The sequence below is a fragment of the Ahaetulla prasina genome, chromosome 16, assembly GCF_028640845.1.
Source record: "Ahaetulla prasina isolate Xishuangbanna chromosome 16, ASM2864084v1, whole genome shotgun sequence".
Taxonomy (NCBI): Eukaryota; Metazoa; Chordata; class Lepidosauria; order Squamata; family Colubridae; genus Ahaetulla; species Ahaetulla prasina.
Genome location: NC_080554.1, coordinates 1,564,330 through 1,579,257, shown reverse-complemented (window position 1 = coordinate 1,579,257; position 14,928 = coordinate 1,564,330). Strand labels below are relative to the sequence as shown.

The 14,928-nt window shown below is 45.2% G+C and overlaps 1 protein-coding gene across 17 annotated transcripts in view; it reads left to right on the top strand.

Annotated features, from left to right (window-relative positions):
• The window catches only part of FNBP1 (formin binding protein 1), a 78,294-nt gene extending 63,814 nt beyond the window's left edge, over positions 1-14,480 (top strand). For 4 of the 17 annotated variants that reach the window (XM_058159026.1, XM_058159024.1, XM_058159029.1 and 1 more), the window contains 8 exons: positions 4,492-4,506; positions 4,694-4,729; positions 8,556-8,665; positions 10,274-10,406; positions 11,173-11,297; positions 11,913-12,052; positions 13,090-13,248; positions 14,239-14,480. In XM_058159026.1, the coding sequence (XP_058015009.1) occupies positions 4,492-4,506; positions 4,694-4,729; positions 8,556-8,665; positions 10,274-10,406; positions 11,173-11,297; positions 11,913-12,052; positions 13,090-13,248; positions 14,239-14,246 (726 nt within the window). In that variant the 3' untranslated portion in view covers positions 14,247-14,480. The remainder of the gene's footprint in view (positions 1-4,491; positions 4,507-4,693; positions 4,730-8,555; positions 8,666-10,273; positions 10,407-11,172; positions 11,298-11,912; positions 12,053-13,089; positions 13,249-14,238) is intronic. The other 13 variants (XM_058159027.1, XM_058159031.1, XM_058159038.1 and 10 more) reach the window with 6 other exon arrangements.
• Positions 14,481-14,928: the final 448 nt, after the last annotated feature.

Sequence of the window (14,928 nt, the reverse complement as noted above, 5' to 3'; positions counted from 1 at the left end):
TTCATCACCCTGAGAAAAAGACGGCACACGGGGCTGACACACCTCTCGTGCAATGTTTTAAGAAACTTTTTGGAACCTTTTGGGCAGCCATGTTGACAGTTTAAAAGCCTCCACTGTAGATGCAAAATAATAATAAAAATAATAATGTTGCCAAAAATCAGGAAACCCGCCCCCTGCAAAACAATACCTTTTGTTCTCATTTCCCCCCACCTTCCTCCTCTGTCTCTCTCTCTCCCCCCAACCCCCCCCCCGCCTCATTTTGTAAGCTGTAGATACGCTGTATATATGTGTGGTCCAGCCAGTAGCATCTATGGAGTGACCGTTAAAGAGTGGCCTTGTTGGATGGCAAAATTCGTAGCTTTGGCGTTGTTTCTTTTCCCTGTCTAGAGAGTGGCCAGCTTTGACTCATAGCGCATGCTTCTCGGAGGGATGTGGTTTCCCTCTGGCAACCATCCCTCCTGTAGTTTTTAATAGCCTGCATGTAGCCGTTGGAGATGTGTAGTAGCCTTGTGTCTTTGTAGACGTTCACAGCCATGGGGGGGGCGGTGGGGTAGGGAGGGGTGGACAGCAAAGGAGATGCCAGGATTTTGGGGGCTGGGGTTGAGCGAGAAGGACCGAAAGGGCTCACCCTTCAGTCTTCCGCAAGATGTTGATTGCATCTATTCAAATTTTATTTTTTTTTAAAAAAAATGCAAAACGGCGTTTTGCAGAGAGATTCAACCTTCGGGGGTTTCAGGTAAGTGCGGGGGTGGGGGGGAGAAAGGTGATGAGCCTACGTTGCAGGTCGCCAGGTGGAGTTGGAAACTGTTGTGACCCAGGCCCAAGTAGGTAGTATTAAACGCCATCAGTTCAAAAACAAACAGACTTTAGTAGAACAGCTGAGAATTAACTCATTCTCAGCGTAGTCCAAATTAAATCAAAGCAAATTCTTCATAACACAATTCTTCAGTCTTATCACCAACCTTGGTCCAATTAGGCAAACTGCCAAAGGCCTTTATTGGCAAAAGTTCAGAAGACACCGATACAAAATAAATGCAGCAAGACAAAGGTATCAATGTTGTTTTCCGGCAAACAGCCCAAATGCCATTGCTGGTCTTTTAAGCCTTATGGGAGGGGCCAATCATCTCCTGGCCTTACTCCCGAGTTGTCCTCTCTGCTTGAGCTGCTCTTGCCTTCTGGCAGCTCTTCTCATGCGTGCATTAGGAATAGGGTCCTCCTGTTCCTCTGCCTCACCACTGTCAGCCTCTGGAGGCTCACTCCCAGATGGCCCTGGCCCCACCTCAGCCTCCGACACAGAGCCCTCATCCGGGCCTTCCCCAGCCTCCAGGACTGGCCCAAACTCTTCCTCAGCCTCATCGCTGTCCGACTCCGCTGCCAGGTCCGCAGGCTGCTGGCGGACCACAACAGAAACGCTAGGGGAATGGATCCATGCCTTAGGTCAGTGGTTCCCAACCAGTGTGCCGCGGCACTAAGGGGTGCCGTGAGATCTTTTGAGGGTGCCGGGAACTTTTGAGCTACGGAGATTTTAAATATCTATTTCCTTATAAGGGTGCCGGGAACTTTTGAAAGGCTTTCCAAGGGTGCCTCAAACAAGAAAAGGTTGTGCCTCAAACAAGAAAAGGTTGGGAACCACTGCCTTAGGTGGTTTATTATTTATGTCCCACCTTTGTTATTATTATGATGATTTATAAACAACTCAAGTTAGCAAACATAACTAATGCTCCTGCTATTTTTCCCCCTGTGAGGTGGGCTGGGTTGAGAGAGAGGAACTGGTCCAAAGTCATTCAGTTGGCTTTCATGCCTAAGGCAGGATTAGAACTCACCGTCTCCTGGTGATTATCCCAAAGTCTCCCCCAGTTGGCTTTCATGCCTAATCTGGAACTAGAATTTACCATGTCCTGGTGATTGGCCCATACACACCCAGCTTTCATGCCTAAGGCAGGACTAGAACTCAAGTCCTCTGGTGATTAGCACAAAGTCACCCAGCCAGCTTTCATGCCTAAGGCAGGACTAGAACTCACGGTCACCTGGCTGACTTATTTAGATTTACACGGCCCCTTAAATTGGCACAATTCAGCCCAGCAAACATAACACACCCTCCTGTTTTTCTCACACCAACCACCCTAGGAGGTAGACCTTCTTCCAGATCTATGAGGAGACTACAATTCCCAGTTCCTAGTCCCAGCACTTTCACCCTTAACAAAACCAGTTCTCAAGGCTTTTTATCTTCGGAACCAATTCACGGGAAGTGAGAAAATTTGAGAAAAAGCTGCGTATAAAACTGGAATTCTAGCTCTAAATTCTGACGGAGTGTAGAAAGATAGGGAAATTATCGCTGGGTGGAAATACGTAAGAATTGTTCACCAATCAAAAGAGGGCTAAACCTTTTTTAAAGTCTAGGACAAGATGATAACATTCAGAAGAGACTGGGGTAGATTTACAGGTTTCCAGCTTGGTCTCTGTTTTTTTTTATTTACTTATTTTTTTACCATTCTGATACACTTGGATAAATTAAAAATACGCTGATGTGCTAGCTCATTACATGCAGAGAAAAGATTTGTTTATTTTTAGAGTTTGGCTTACTCCCAGCATTTATTTTTAGATATTTCGGCAGGATATTTATTATCTGACCTATTTTAAAATTCAGGACAGGAAGACATATTTCTGAATCTGTTAAAAAGGTTTTACTGGCAGATTAAAAAAAACAAAACCTAAAATTTGCACTGTTTTGAACTGTGGCTGTAAAAACAAAGTCTTTAGTAACACATCAGTAAGCTGGAGTTTTAATTGTTTTACGTAATAACAATCCATTTATTTTTGTTTCATCTAAGGCTAAACTATTAAGTTTAAATCTGTGCACTCTAGTGAGGTTTTGGGGCTATGAATTAATACAAAATCTTATTTACATCCTTGGGAGAATAGTTTATTTTTATTTTTAAATGAAAGCTTCATTGCAGTTTGAGGTGGATTAGAACTTACATTCTTTTCAGGTATCTCCCTCAATTTTTTTTTTCCTACTGTGCACCAAACTCCAGTTTTGAATGCCCCGATGCTCCAACTGGAAATGTGCAGAATATCATCATGAAGGAAGTTGGAAGGAATAAGAGATATTGATATGTTTAATTTTCTCCCTTCCTGCCTAGAAGCTAAGCACTTTTTTCCAAGCTTCCAGACAGAAAGAAAGTGAATTAAACAGTTTGCACTGCCACTGAATAATATTCTTTCTTTCTTTCTTTCTTTCTATCTATCTATATCTATCTATATCTATCTATCTATCTATTTGTTTTCTGAGGTTTTCGTGGGTGTTTGTATGTAGGTCTTTGGTTATTCGGGTTTTCTCCTGCGTAAAATTGGAAGTGTCTTGGCGACGTTTCAACGAAGATGACGAATGAGACTTCGTCGAAACCTCACCAAGACACTTCCAATTTTACGCGGGAGAAAACCCGAATAACCAAAGACCTATCTACCTACCTATCTATCTATCTATCTATCTATCTATCTATATTTCTTTATTTCTTTCTTTCCTTTCTTTTTTCCTTTTCCCTTCCTTCCCTCCCTCCTTCCTTCTCTCATTCCTTTTTTCCTCTCCCTCCTTCCCTCTTTTCCTCCTCCCTCCTTTCCCTTTGTCTCCTTCCTTTCTGCCTCCCTCCCTCCCGTCTTCCCTCCTTTCTTCCTTCTTTCCCTCCCTCTCTTTTTCCTTCCTTCCTTCCTCCCTTCCTTCCTTCCATCCATCCATGAATCTTTTTCTCCTTCCTTCCTTCCCTCCCTTCCTGCTGGAATCTTTCTCTTTCATATTTTCTCTTATAACCCTTCCTTTCTTTCTCTCCCTATCTCCCTCCTTCCTTCCTTCCTTCCTTCCCTCCCTCCCTCCCTTCCTTTCTTCCTTCCTTCCTTCCTCCCCTCCCTCCCTCTACTTTCTTATTTTATTTATTTAATTTCTATAGCTGCCCATCTCAATCCAGGCCACTCTGGCCAGCAAACCAGACCCCAATAATTAAAGCCATAAAAAACATCAAAAATGGTTACAAATCATACTTGGAAGCCACTAACGCAATTCTAACAACTACATGTAAAAAGTTGGTAAACTTTTTTTTAAAAAAAAGTTAAGCCATCTAAACCAGAAGGCGTTGACTTTGCATTATTCATCGGCTCTTAAGTCCCCCCCCCTTTTTTTTTTTTTTTTTTTGCAGAGACCGGTTAGCATGGATGAGGCAGGATTAAAAAAAAAAACCATCAACCCTGAATTTGTATTTTTAGGCAGCGGGGAAACCAAGGCACTATTTTACGATCTTGTGAACCTTTGCAAAGCTGTGTGAAAAGCAACTGTCCATTTGCACAAGCTGAGCAGACCCTGTGCGTGTGTCCAGTTCATTCGCATCGTTTTATTAGACGCCGTTTCCAGCTTTGTCTTCTTTTTTCTGATATGTTCTTTTCTTTCTCTCTCTCTCTTTTTTCCCCCCTTCTCCGTCCTCCTCCGTTTTAAACGCGAAGCTTTCCCTGAAGCTGGTAAGAACCATCCCAGCATGTATATATATATTTTAAAAATCACCATTTTATACTTGTGTGACTTGTGTAGCTTATCCAAACAGCCGCATTGAAAAATGACTTATTTTTTTTTCCCCTGTTGTCTTTTTGTGTGTGTTTGTGTGTGTGTTTTTTTATTATTTTTTTCTTTTCTTTTGGCCTTTATCAGATAACTTTGAATATGCAGGTCTGGAATATAATGGAGGTGATCCCATTTTTGATGCTGCTAATGAACTACTAAGAATTAACTTCGTAGTATTTTCAGTCTAATTAGAAGGCTTTCAGAAAGCCGGCGCGTGATACAGGCTGGAAAAAACAAAACAAAAAACGTAGATAATAGGCTTGTAACTGACAGACGGCTTTGAAACGGATTTAAAATAATTTAATTTGGGTTAAAAAGAGGGTTTTTCTCCATCCACAGATGAGGAGAAAGAAGAATGTGTGTTGAACTCAATAAACAACAGAGAAAAGTCTGGTCAATTTGGATCACGGATGTCTTGTTAAAAAAAAATAAGCAACGCTCCCAAATTAAAGAAAATTTGGGAGAGCAAGATTTTGGAGCTCTTTGCAAATTGCAAGAATATTGTTAGTTAAAGGTTTGCTTATCCTAGTTACAAATTGCAAAGGAATCGGTAACTATCCCAAATTGGCAAGGTACTGAAAATATCCATCTGCTAATTTCCCCCTCCCCAAATAAAGTATGTGGTGTCACTTTCACTGCTAAAAGGTTTTCCTCCCAGCTGAAGCAGCCGGCTGTCCAGAAGAAAAAAAATCAATATTTTATACCCGTGTAATGGAATATCAGCCTGTTGGAGCTGTCTGACAAGGCAGCGCAAAGCTTCTGCATTGTGGGTGGCTGGTATAGATAGCCCTTGACGTACAACCAGAACTTCCATTGCTAAGCAAGGTGGTCATTAAGCGGATCTTTCTGAATTTTAAGACCTTTTTATTTTAATCCCTACAAACCCATTCCTAGCAAGGTTTTGTAGAAATCTTTAAACTAGCAACTGAAACATTGCACCTATATCTAGAAGTCTTCGGCAAGTTAAACAAGCCGATAAAATATGACCGGTGTTTTGTTTTGTTTTATCACACCATTTTCTTCAAATTTGTAAATTTGATTCTTATTAAGTAAAATTGCCTTAAGTAGAATTCACAGGGTGAGACTTTCACAGTATCACTGTCAATCAAATGACCCAGAACTCTGCAACTATCATAAATACATGAGAATTAACTCATTCTCGGTGCAGTTCAACTAAATTAAAGCAAATTCCTCCCAACGCAATTCCTCAGTCCTATCACCAACCTGGGTCCAATTAGGCAAACTGCCAAAGGCCTTTCTTGGCAAAAGTTCAGAAGACACAGATACGAAATTAATGCATCAAGACGAAGCTATCAAAATTGCTTTCCAGCAAAGAGCTCAAATGCCGTTGCTGGTCTTTTAAGCTTTATTGGGAGGGGGCAATCATCTCTTGGCTCTACTCCTGAGTCATCCTCTTTGCTTGAGCTTCTCTTGCCTTCTGGCAGCTCTTCTCATGTGTGCATTAGGAACAGGCTCCTCCTGTTTCTCTGCCTCACTACTGTCAGCCTCTGGAGGCTCCAGAGTCCGCGCCTCACTCCCCGATGGCCCTGGCCCCACCTCAGCCTCCGATGCAGAGCCCTCATCTGGGCCTTCCCCAGCCTCCAGGACTGGCCCACGGTCTTCCTCAGCCTCATTGCTGTCCGACTGTGTTGCCAGCTCTGCAGGCTGTTGGCGGTTTTCAAGACAAGATTGGACAGCTATTTGTCCAGGACAGTATAAGGTCTCCTGCTTGGGAGAGTTGGTCTCTTCCAACCCTTTTATTCTGTTATTCTCAGCTAAAGTGGTTCTTGACCGCAGGATGGAAAATCTCTGCTATGAAACTTAAACTTTTCCCCTGAACAGTATCATTTTGGACCCTACCGAAAGGATCCTCAGGAAGATACACATTGATCATCCTTGATAATAAATCTTTGCAAATCCTTCTCTGTCCTTCATTGAGTTCAACTTTAATCATAATAAGTGGACCATACAGATGCTGCCGCCATCTTGGTTATCCATTTGCCTTGGTTTGTTAGCCAGCTACGTTTTTCAGCCTTTCACGCAAAAGTTCCTCAAACTAACGCTTTTTAATCCTTTCCCAGCAAATTTCAACCAAACCGTTTTAACAGAATAACTCCATTTAATTCCAAAAACTGGGGCTGGTGACCGGGGGCTGTTTCACTGGGAGCTCATCGTACATTCTAGCTCGACGAGAAGGCTAGCTCAAATAGCTTCACGGGGAATAAGTGTGGCGGGTTAGGTTTCGTGCTACAGGTAGTCCTTGATTTACGACCACAATGGAGGCCCAATTTTACGTCGCTAAGCAAGACAGTTGTTAAGTAAGTTTTGTCCCAATTTACAAACTTTCTTGCCACAGTTGTTAAGTTAGGAACATGGGGGTCCAGTGAATCTGCCTTCCTTATCGACTCTGCCAGTCAGAAGGTCACAAAAAGAGAAGGCCTGACCCCAAGGCACTGCAACGGTCATAAGTATGAACCGGTTGCCAAGCATCTCAATTTTGATCGCATGGTTGTGTGAGGAGCCTGCAAAGTTCGTTAAGTGTAAAACACAACCGTAAGTCGCTTTTTTCCAGGGCTGCTGTAACTTGGAATGGTCACTAAACGGACTATCGTAAGTCAAGGACTCGCTGTAATTTACTAGCGAGGTACTTAAATAAGGTATTTGTCCTGATATTTTTGTCAGGGTTGGAGGTGGTCAGATCAAGAAATCCGAGTGGAATAATTGGAGGCAGTTCAGGAGGTTGATAAGCTCAATCGATTTCAAACTCAGGCGGTCGATTAACTGGCTTATCAACCGATAAGCATCTGCAGAGAAGTTGGAACCAAACAGGCCGGCCCTCGAATTTTGCTTCCCTTTCATTTTTGTTAGCTGGGTTTAACAACCACAACAATCCTCCGGAGACCCCTGGCTGATTCCCTAGCCGGGAGGGCTTCAATTCCGCCTGAGAAAAATTCAAAGCCATACGGCAGAGCAGCCCGAGGGGGGCGAACATTCTTCCTTTTCAACGGAGAGATGATGAAAGAAATATTAAACGACAGGCTTGATTTCTTCTTTCAGGGTGGAATGAAACAGGCAGGGAAAGTAGGTGAAAAGCGAAATGAACCAGATCTTCTGCCTGGAAATCCAAAATCCACCTTCCTCTGAAGTTTTACAAAAGTCCCATTTTACCCCCAGCCCATGTTTTAATCTCCGTTCCAGAAAATAGCTCATTTTCTGCTTAATCTGACTTTTTTTTTTTTTACCGCTGCAACCATAAAGGTCGTGCCTTCGTTATCGTTTGCATAGTCCTCGGATTACGACCGTTCGTTTAGTGACTGTTTGAAGCGGTCGTTCATAGATTCATAGATCCCCCCCCCCACCGCGAGGGAAGTGCCCTGCGTGTTGGGAAGAGAAAAAAAAAGAAATCAGAGGTTTGGGTAGTGCTTTTTCCGACAAATGTTAATGAAGCTGGTGGCATAAATTTAATTAAATGAAGCTTTGGTCAGCTGCAGCTCCCTTCATCAATAACAAACCTATTTTCCCTTCCCGTTCCTCACCCAACCTCCTCCCTAAATTAAACCTTAGATTAATCTAGCCATTCTGTGCATCCAACGAAGGGAGCTGTGGTTTACAAAAGCTTTAAGCCTTTTAGTAAAATTAGCAATTCACTGAAAGATGTTTCCAGATTTATTTCTTTTTTCTTTTTTTATTTTAGAGAGATGTGTGTATCTTAGAGAAGAGCGCGGGAACTCCCTGCGATTGGCTCTTCAACAGCCAATCCGCTGCCTTTAAAAAAATGCCTCTAAGTCACCAGCCAAGACAACACCTTTTGATAGCTAATTGGGTCAGAAATATTGCTGTACGGTGAAAGGGGAGAGATAAAATTCTCATGGGGGTTCATCACGGTCGAGAGTCTTCATTTTTCCTCTCTTTTTTTCTTCTCCTTTTCCCGCCTTCCTACAAACCTCAGGGAGGAGGACCAGAAGATTATAGCAACCTTCCCCCGGAGCAACGGAGAAAAAAACTCCAGCAAAAAGTGGATGAAATCAACAAGGATATTCAGAAAGAGCTGGATCAAAGGTAGATCAAACGATAGGGAAAAAAAGACGTTGAACTAGTCTAGAAAGAGTGCAGAGAACAGCCAGAAAGATGGTTAGAGGGGGGCTGGAGGCTAAAAGAAAGTATGAAGAACGGCTGCAGGGACTGAGGGTATGTCTAGTCTAATGAAAAGAAGGACGTGATAGCGACCTTCCAATATTTGAGGGGCTGCCCCAAAGAAGAGGAGGGTCAACCTATTCCCCAAAGCACTTGAAGGCAGGACAAGAAGCAACAGATGGAAACTCATCAAAGAGAGAACCAAAGCTAGAATTAAGGAGAAAGCTTCTGGTTGTGAAAACAATTAGTCAGTGGAACAACTTGCCTCCGGAAGTTGTGAGTGCTCCATTACTGGAGGTTTTTAAGATGAGATTGGACGGCCCTTTATTTGGAATGGGATAGGGTCTCCTGTTTGAGTAAGAGGTTGGACTAGAAGACCTGCTGATCAGGGGTGGGTTTCAGCCGGTTCGGACTGGTTCAGGCGAACCGGATGATAATTTACATCTAGTTCGCCGAACTGGTAGTTCCAAGGACAGGCTGGCCCCGCCCACCACATCGAACCCCTGCCAGGAGTCTCCACACGGCCCGTTTTGGATGCTAGGTAAGTGCTGGGCCCGTGCGGAGCCTCTGGGAGGGCAAAAAACGGGTCTTCTGGAAGTTCTGGCCTCCAGAGGGCCTCCAAAGCCTGGGGGAGGCGGTTTTTGCCCTCCCAGTGGCAGGAGAAGGTGAAAAGCACGCGCCCCCTGCCTTGGCACAGGCGGCAGAGTAGGCCGTGCCCCCATGCCCACGCCCATCCAGCCGGTTTAGCTCTGCCTGGTAAGGCCTGTTATTAAGAACACAAAGCCTGCAATTACTGCAGGTTCGAGCCCAGCCCAAGGTTGACTCAGCCTTCCATCCTTTATAAGGTAGGTAAAATGAGGACCCAGATTGTTGGGGGGGCAATAAGTTGACTTTGTAAATATATACAAATAGAATGAGACTATTGCCCTATACATTGTAAGCCGCCCTGAGTCTTCGGAGAAGGGCGGGGTATAAATGTAAACAAAAAAAAAAAAAAAAAAAAACTGGGCAGGGAACCGGTCGCTCAAATTTCTCAATTCCATCCCTGCTTCCAGCCCAATGATTCTATGTTCTAAGCAGTGTTCCTCCACTAGTGGATACTCTTATCACTGGAGATGCTAAAGAAGAGGCTGGACAGCCACTTGTCCGAAGTCGCCTAGGGTCTCCTGCTTGAGCAGTGGGGTTGGGCTAGAAGACCTCCAAGGTCCCTTCCAACTCCAGTTATTCTGTAGCACAAAGTACAGGATGCCTTCTTTCCCTGGTTCTGTTTTTGCAGAATAAAATGCAAAGTGCCGGTTCCCAAACTAGTAAAATTCTATCTTCCAGCAGGAACGATTCCTGTTATTGGCGAAGAAATCTTTCTGCAGTTCGTAAGATAATTATTGTTAGAAATAAAATAACAGTCTTTGGTCATGGGGATATAACAGGCTATAAATGGACGAGTACAGCTGCTGCTTGCCTGCTCCAAGCCCTGATGTTGAGAGTGGCTTTAAGATCCTGGCTTGATGGTGGTTCTTCCCTCTTCCTTCGCAGAGAGGCCTTAACGAAAATGAAAGATGTTTACGTCAAGAACCCCCAAATGGGAGACGCAGCTAGCGTGGACATTAAGTTAGCTGAACTCGGACAAAACTTGGAGAAGCTGAGGCTGGAAGTACAAAAATTCGAGGTAGGGAGTTAACCAAGCACCAAGGAATTGCCGTGTTTCTCAACTTTAAGATGGGTGGACTTCGATTCCCAGAATCCCCCAGCCAGCCTGCTTTAAGATGGGTGTAGTTCAGCTCCCAGAATCCCCCAGCCGGAATGCTTTACCGTGTATGGATGTCAATTCTCAGAGTTGCCTAGCCAGCCTGCTTTAAGAGGGGTGGACTTCAAGTCCCAGAATTCCCCAGCCGTCAAGCTTGAAAATTTTCGTCTCCCTGTAGAATTCTGGGAACAGACGTCCTTACATCCGACGTTGAGAAATCCCGAGTTTAGAGCAGGCTTTCCGAGCAGAAGCCTCCCAGATGTGCTAGGCTGGCAAAACCCCTGGCCAGGACAGTATGTGTACTAGGGATTCTGGGAACTGTAGTCTCAGCCCATTGAGCTGAGGGGTGCCATATCATATTAGGGATGCCAAATCCAGATGGTTTTTCAAAGATGCTGAAGTCTCCCCCATTAGCTTTGCAAGGTCGTCCAGAGAAGAAACTCAACTCTCTCTGTATTGTCAGATCACATTAACTGAATCTTGCAAGACTGAAAGCATCTCTTTCCTTTCCTTTCCTTTCCTTTCCTTCTCTTTTCCTTTCCTCTTACTCTCTGGAAAATGTCTGAAATGCTTCCCACACCCCTTCTTCATCTCTGGGCTGAGATACTTTGATCTGGCCTGCAGTTCTTCCTGTAGTCTCCCAAGGCCGTTCCCACAGTTCCTCATTTTCCCTCCTTCTCTGCTTCAGGGCTGGTTAGCGGAGGTGGAAGGCCGGTTACCTGTCCGGACAGAGGTGATGCGTCGACAGAGTGGAGCATACGAGCCGCAGAGCAACACCTTGACCGTCACCAATTGCGTCCAGGACCGAGAGAGGTACAGTACCTGTACTGTGCTGGAGAATTCATGAATGGCTCCAGGCCCTCTCAGATGGCAACCTTGCAACCTCGAAGCCGGCGCAGCCCTCATGGATCACTTTAATCGATGATTTCCGATGCACCTTTCTCTCCTCCAGTTCTACCCCTACAGGGACAACAACCCTGAGAGGGAGGCCGAGCGGAGAGTGACTGGCCCAGGGGTTCCTAGAGAGTTCCCATTGTCTGAGAGCCGATTTGAATCTGGCTCCAATCTCCAGTTTAATTTTCTCCTGTTTGAACAGGGGGTTAGAATAGAAGACCTCCAAGGTCCCTTTCACCTCTATATAATTCTGAATTCTGGAATGCTTATAAGGGTCTCCCGCTCAAGCACAGGGTCAGATTAGAGGACCTCCAAGGTCCCGTGACAGGATAGTATTTTCCTAATAGTTGAGGGGCTGTTACAAAGGGCAGAAGGCATCCACCTATTCTTCAAAGCCCCTGAGAGCAGAACTTCACAGCAGAGATCCAGGTGGGGGAGGCAGGGCGAGGGGCGGCGTCTCCTCCCTTCTTCTCTCCAGCCGACCCAACAGGTTGCTATAGTGGTTGCCTTCCTTTTTCCTTTTCCTGTCTTGAGCAGTCCCGATGGCGGTTACACAGAGGAACCCAGCCAGGAGAGTGAGATGAAAACGCCGACGACCGAATTTGATGATGAGTTTGACGATGAGGAACCCCTGCCCACCATTGGCACCTGCAAGGCTCTGTACACCTTTGACGGTAAGGGAGGCGTTCTCCAAACAGGAGCCAGAAGCTTCTGGTGAAAGATTCTTGCAGGCCTTGGACTTGCTTCCACCTTCAGCATCTGGATCAGGGGTGAAATGCTACCGGTTCGGTTTTGGTTCGGGTGAACCGGTAGTGATAAAAACTACCGGTTTGGGAAAACCAGTAGTTACAAAAAAGCTACCAGTTCAATCGGACCGGTAGTTTAAAAAAGCTACCGATTCCTCTGGTATTTCTGACAATCAGCTGTGCCGCGCGGTTTAGCTTTGTTAGAAAGCAGGAAATCCTGATTCTATAAACTGCTTAGAGGGGGCTGTAAAGCACTGTGATGCGGTATATAAGTCTATTGCTATTCCTCCTTCCTGCCTCCCTCCTTCTCCCTTGCCTCCCTCCCCCTTGTCTCCCTCCCTTTCTCCTTCCATTCATCCATCCATCTATGGTGGCACAGTGGCTAGAGTGCAGTATTGCAGGCTGACTCTGCCCACTGCCAGGAGTTCAATCCTGGCCGACTCAAGGTTGACTCAGCCTTCGGAGGTGGGTAAAAGGAAGACCCAGATTGTTGGGGGCAAGAGGCTGACCCTGTAAACTGCTTAGAGAGGGCTGTGAAGCTCTGTGAAGTGGTATATAAGTGCTATTGCTCAGGAAGGAAGGAAGGAAGGAAGGAAGGAAGGAAGGAAGGAAGGAAGGAAGGAAGGAAGGAAGGAAGGAAGGAAGGAAGGAAGGGTGGCACAGTGCAGTATTGCAGACTAAACTCTGCCCACAATCACATAGTTTTATCCTACCAGCTCAAGGTTGACTCAGCCTTCCATCCTTCCGAGGTGGGTAAAATGAGGACCCAGATTGTTGGGGGCAACAGGCTGACTCTGTAAACTGCTTAGAGAGGGCTGTAAGCACAGTGAAGGGTATACAAGTCTAAGGGCTAAATTTTCTTCCCTCTTAGGAGCAGGACTAGCCCTGAAGCAGAGATTGTGACCGAATTTAGAGGTATTTTTGGGGATTACCTGTCCTAACCCACCTCAACTTCTCACTTCCAGGACAGAATGAAGGAACCATTTCGGTAACGGAAGGAGAAACGCTCTTCGTCATAGAGGAAGACAAAGGAGACGGGTGGACTCGCATCCGGAGGAACGAGGATGAGGAAGGTTACGTCCCCACTTCTTACGTTGAGGTCTTTTTGGAGAAGAATGCCAAAGGTAACACGGCTTATACCGGCAGTCCTCAACTTATGACCCCCGTTAAGTCCAAAACTTGTATTGCTGAGCGAGACAGACGCTAAGTGAGTTTTGCCCCATTTTAAGACCTTTCTTGCCCACCGTTGTTAAGCGAACCCCTGCAGTGGTTCAGTTAGTCACACGGTTGTTAAGTGAATCTGATTTCCCCATTGACTTGGCTTGTCGGACGGTCGCAAAAAAGGATCACATGACTCCAGGAGGCTGCGGCCATTGTAAATATGAGTCGGTTGCCAAGCATCTGAATTTTGATCATGTGACCATGGGGGTTTCTGCAACAGTCGTAAAGTGTCAAAAAAGGTCACAAGTCCCTATTCCCAGTTCTGTTGTAGCTTTGAATCGGGGTGAAAATGCTCCCGGTTTGGACCGGATCGCCCGATCCGGTAGCGATGGCGGTGGGTGGTTTGGAGAACCGGTAGCAAAAATCCCTGCCTCCCCCCACTCCGCCACCCCAGCTGAGCCATGTGATCATCAGAGGTTTTTTCTTTACTTTTAAAAGCATTTTTTCTTCGGCCGAAAAAATGCTTTTAAAATTTTTTTTAAAAAAAAGCCTCTGATGATCGTGCGGCTCAGCTGGGATCATCAGAGGCTTTTAAAACCTCTTCGGCCACAGAGGTTGTAGAAAAAATTCTTTTAAAAGGCTCCTCTGACGATCCCAGCTGTTGCCTGATCGCCACAACCTTTTAAAAGCATTTTTTTACCTCCTCTTCGGCTTGTAGAAAAAATGCTTTTAAAAGTAAAAAAAAAAAGTTGGCCACGCCCACCCAGTCACATTTCCCCCCCATCAAGCCACGCCCACAGGGCAGGTAGTAACAAATTTTACATTTCACCCCTGCTTGGAATGTACATGAAGCGATCTCGTTGTAAGACAAGGACGGTCTGTACATTTCTTCTTTCCCTACTACTCCTACGGTTTGTATTATATTATTTTATTTTGTTGTTGTTGTTTTTTAGATTCCTAAAGAAAAATAGAAAAAGAAAACCACAAGTCAGTTTGCTTCTCACAAGAGACTCTGGACGAGCTGGGCACACAGAGGAAAGAAAACGGACGATTGGATTTTATGGTTATTTGGAAACGTGTCCCGTTTTTTGAAACCCACTTCCGACGTTGGCGAGCTTGGGATGAAAGGGAGGGAGAATTAAGGCACTGAAGCCCTCAAATGGAAGGGGGATTAAAACACCCTTCTGAAACTATCCTTCAAGCTCGTCCTTCATTGCTTCTTAGCGTTCACTTGCCTTCGAGCTGGGGCACCGACGGATCCCTCATCTTGGCTGGGTTCTTGGCGATCTCCCACCGTCGCTTACCGGATCCAAACTCTGGGATCCCCTCTCTTCTTCCTCCAGGGAAGGGGTTGGAATCAGCTGATCAACGGCGTTCCCTTCCTCGCCTATTTTCTCCCTCTCCCTCCAAGGATTTTGCAAATGGGCCTTCTACACAGGAGTTGAAAACAGAAGGGAAACTTTTTTTCCCGAGCTGCTGGGGTCTTTGAAACCAAGGTAGTAGACTGGAGGGTCTCGCCACTAGATAGAATTTAGGATTTGTCACAAAGTCTGACATCGTACGTTCGGTCCACAGCTAATTCATGGGCTCCAATAATTTTTTGTTTGTTTGTTTTAATCTGGCAGATCTATTGGCCTTTGGCC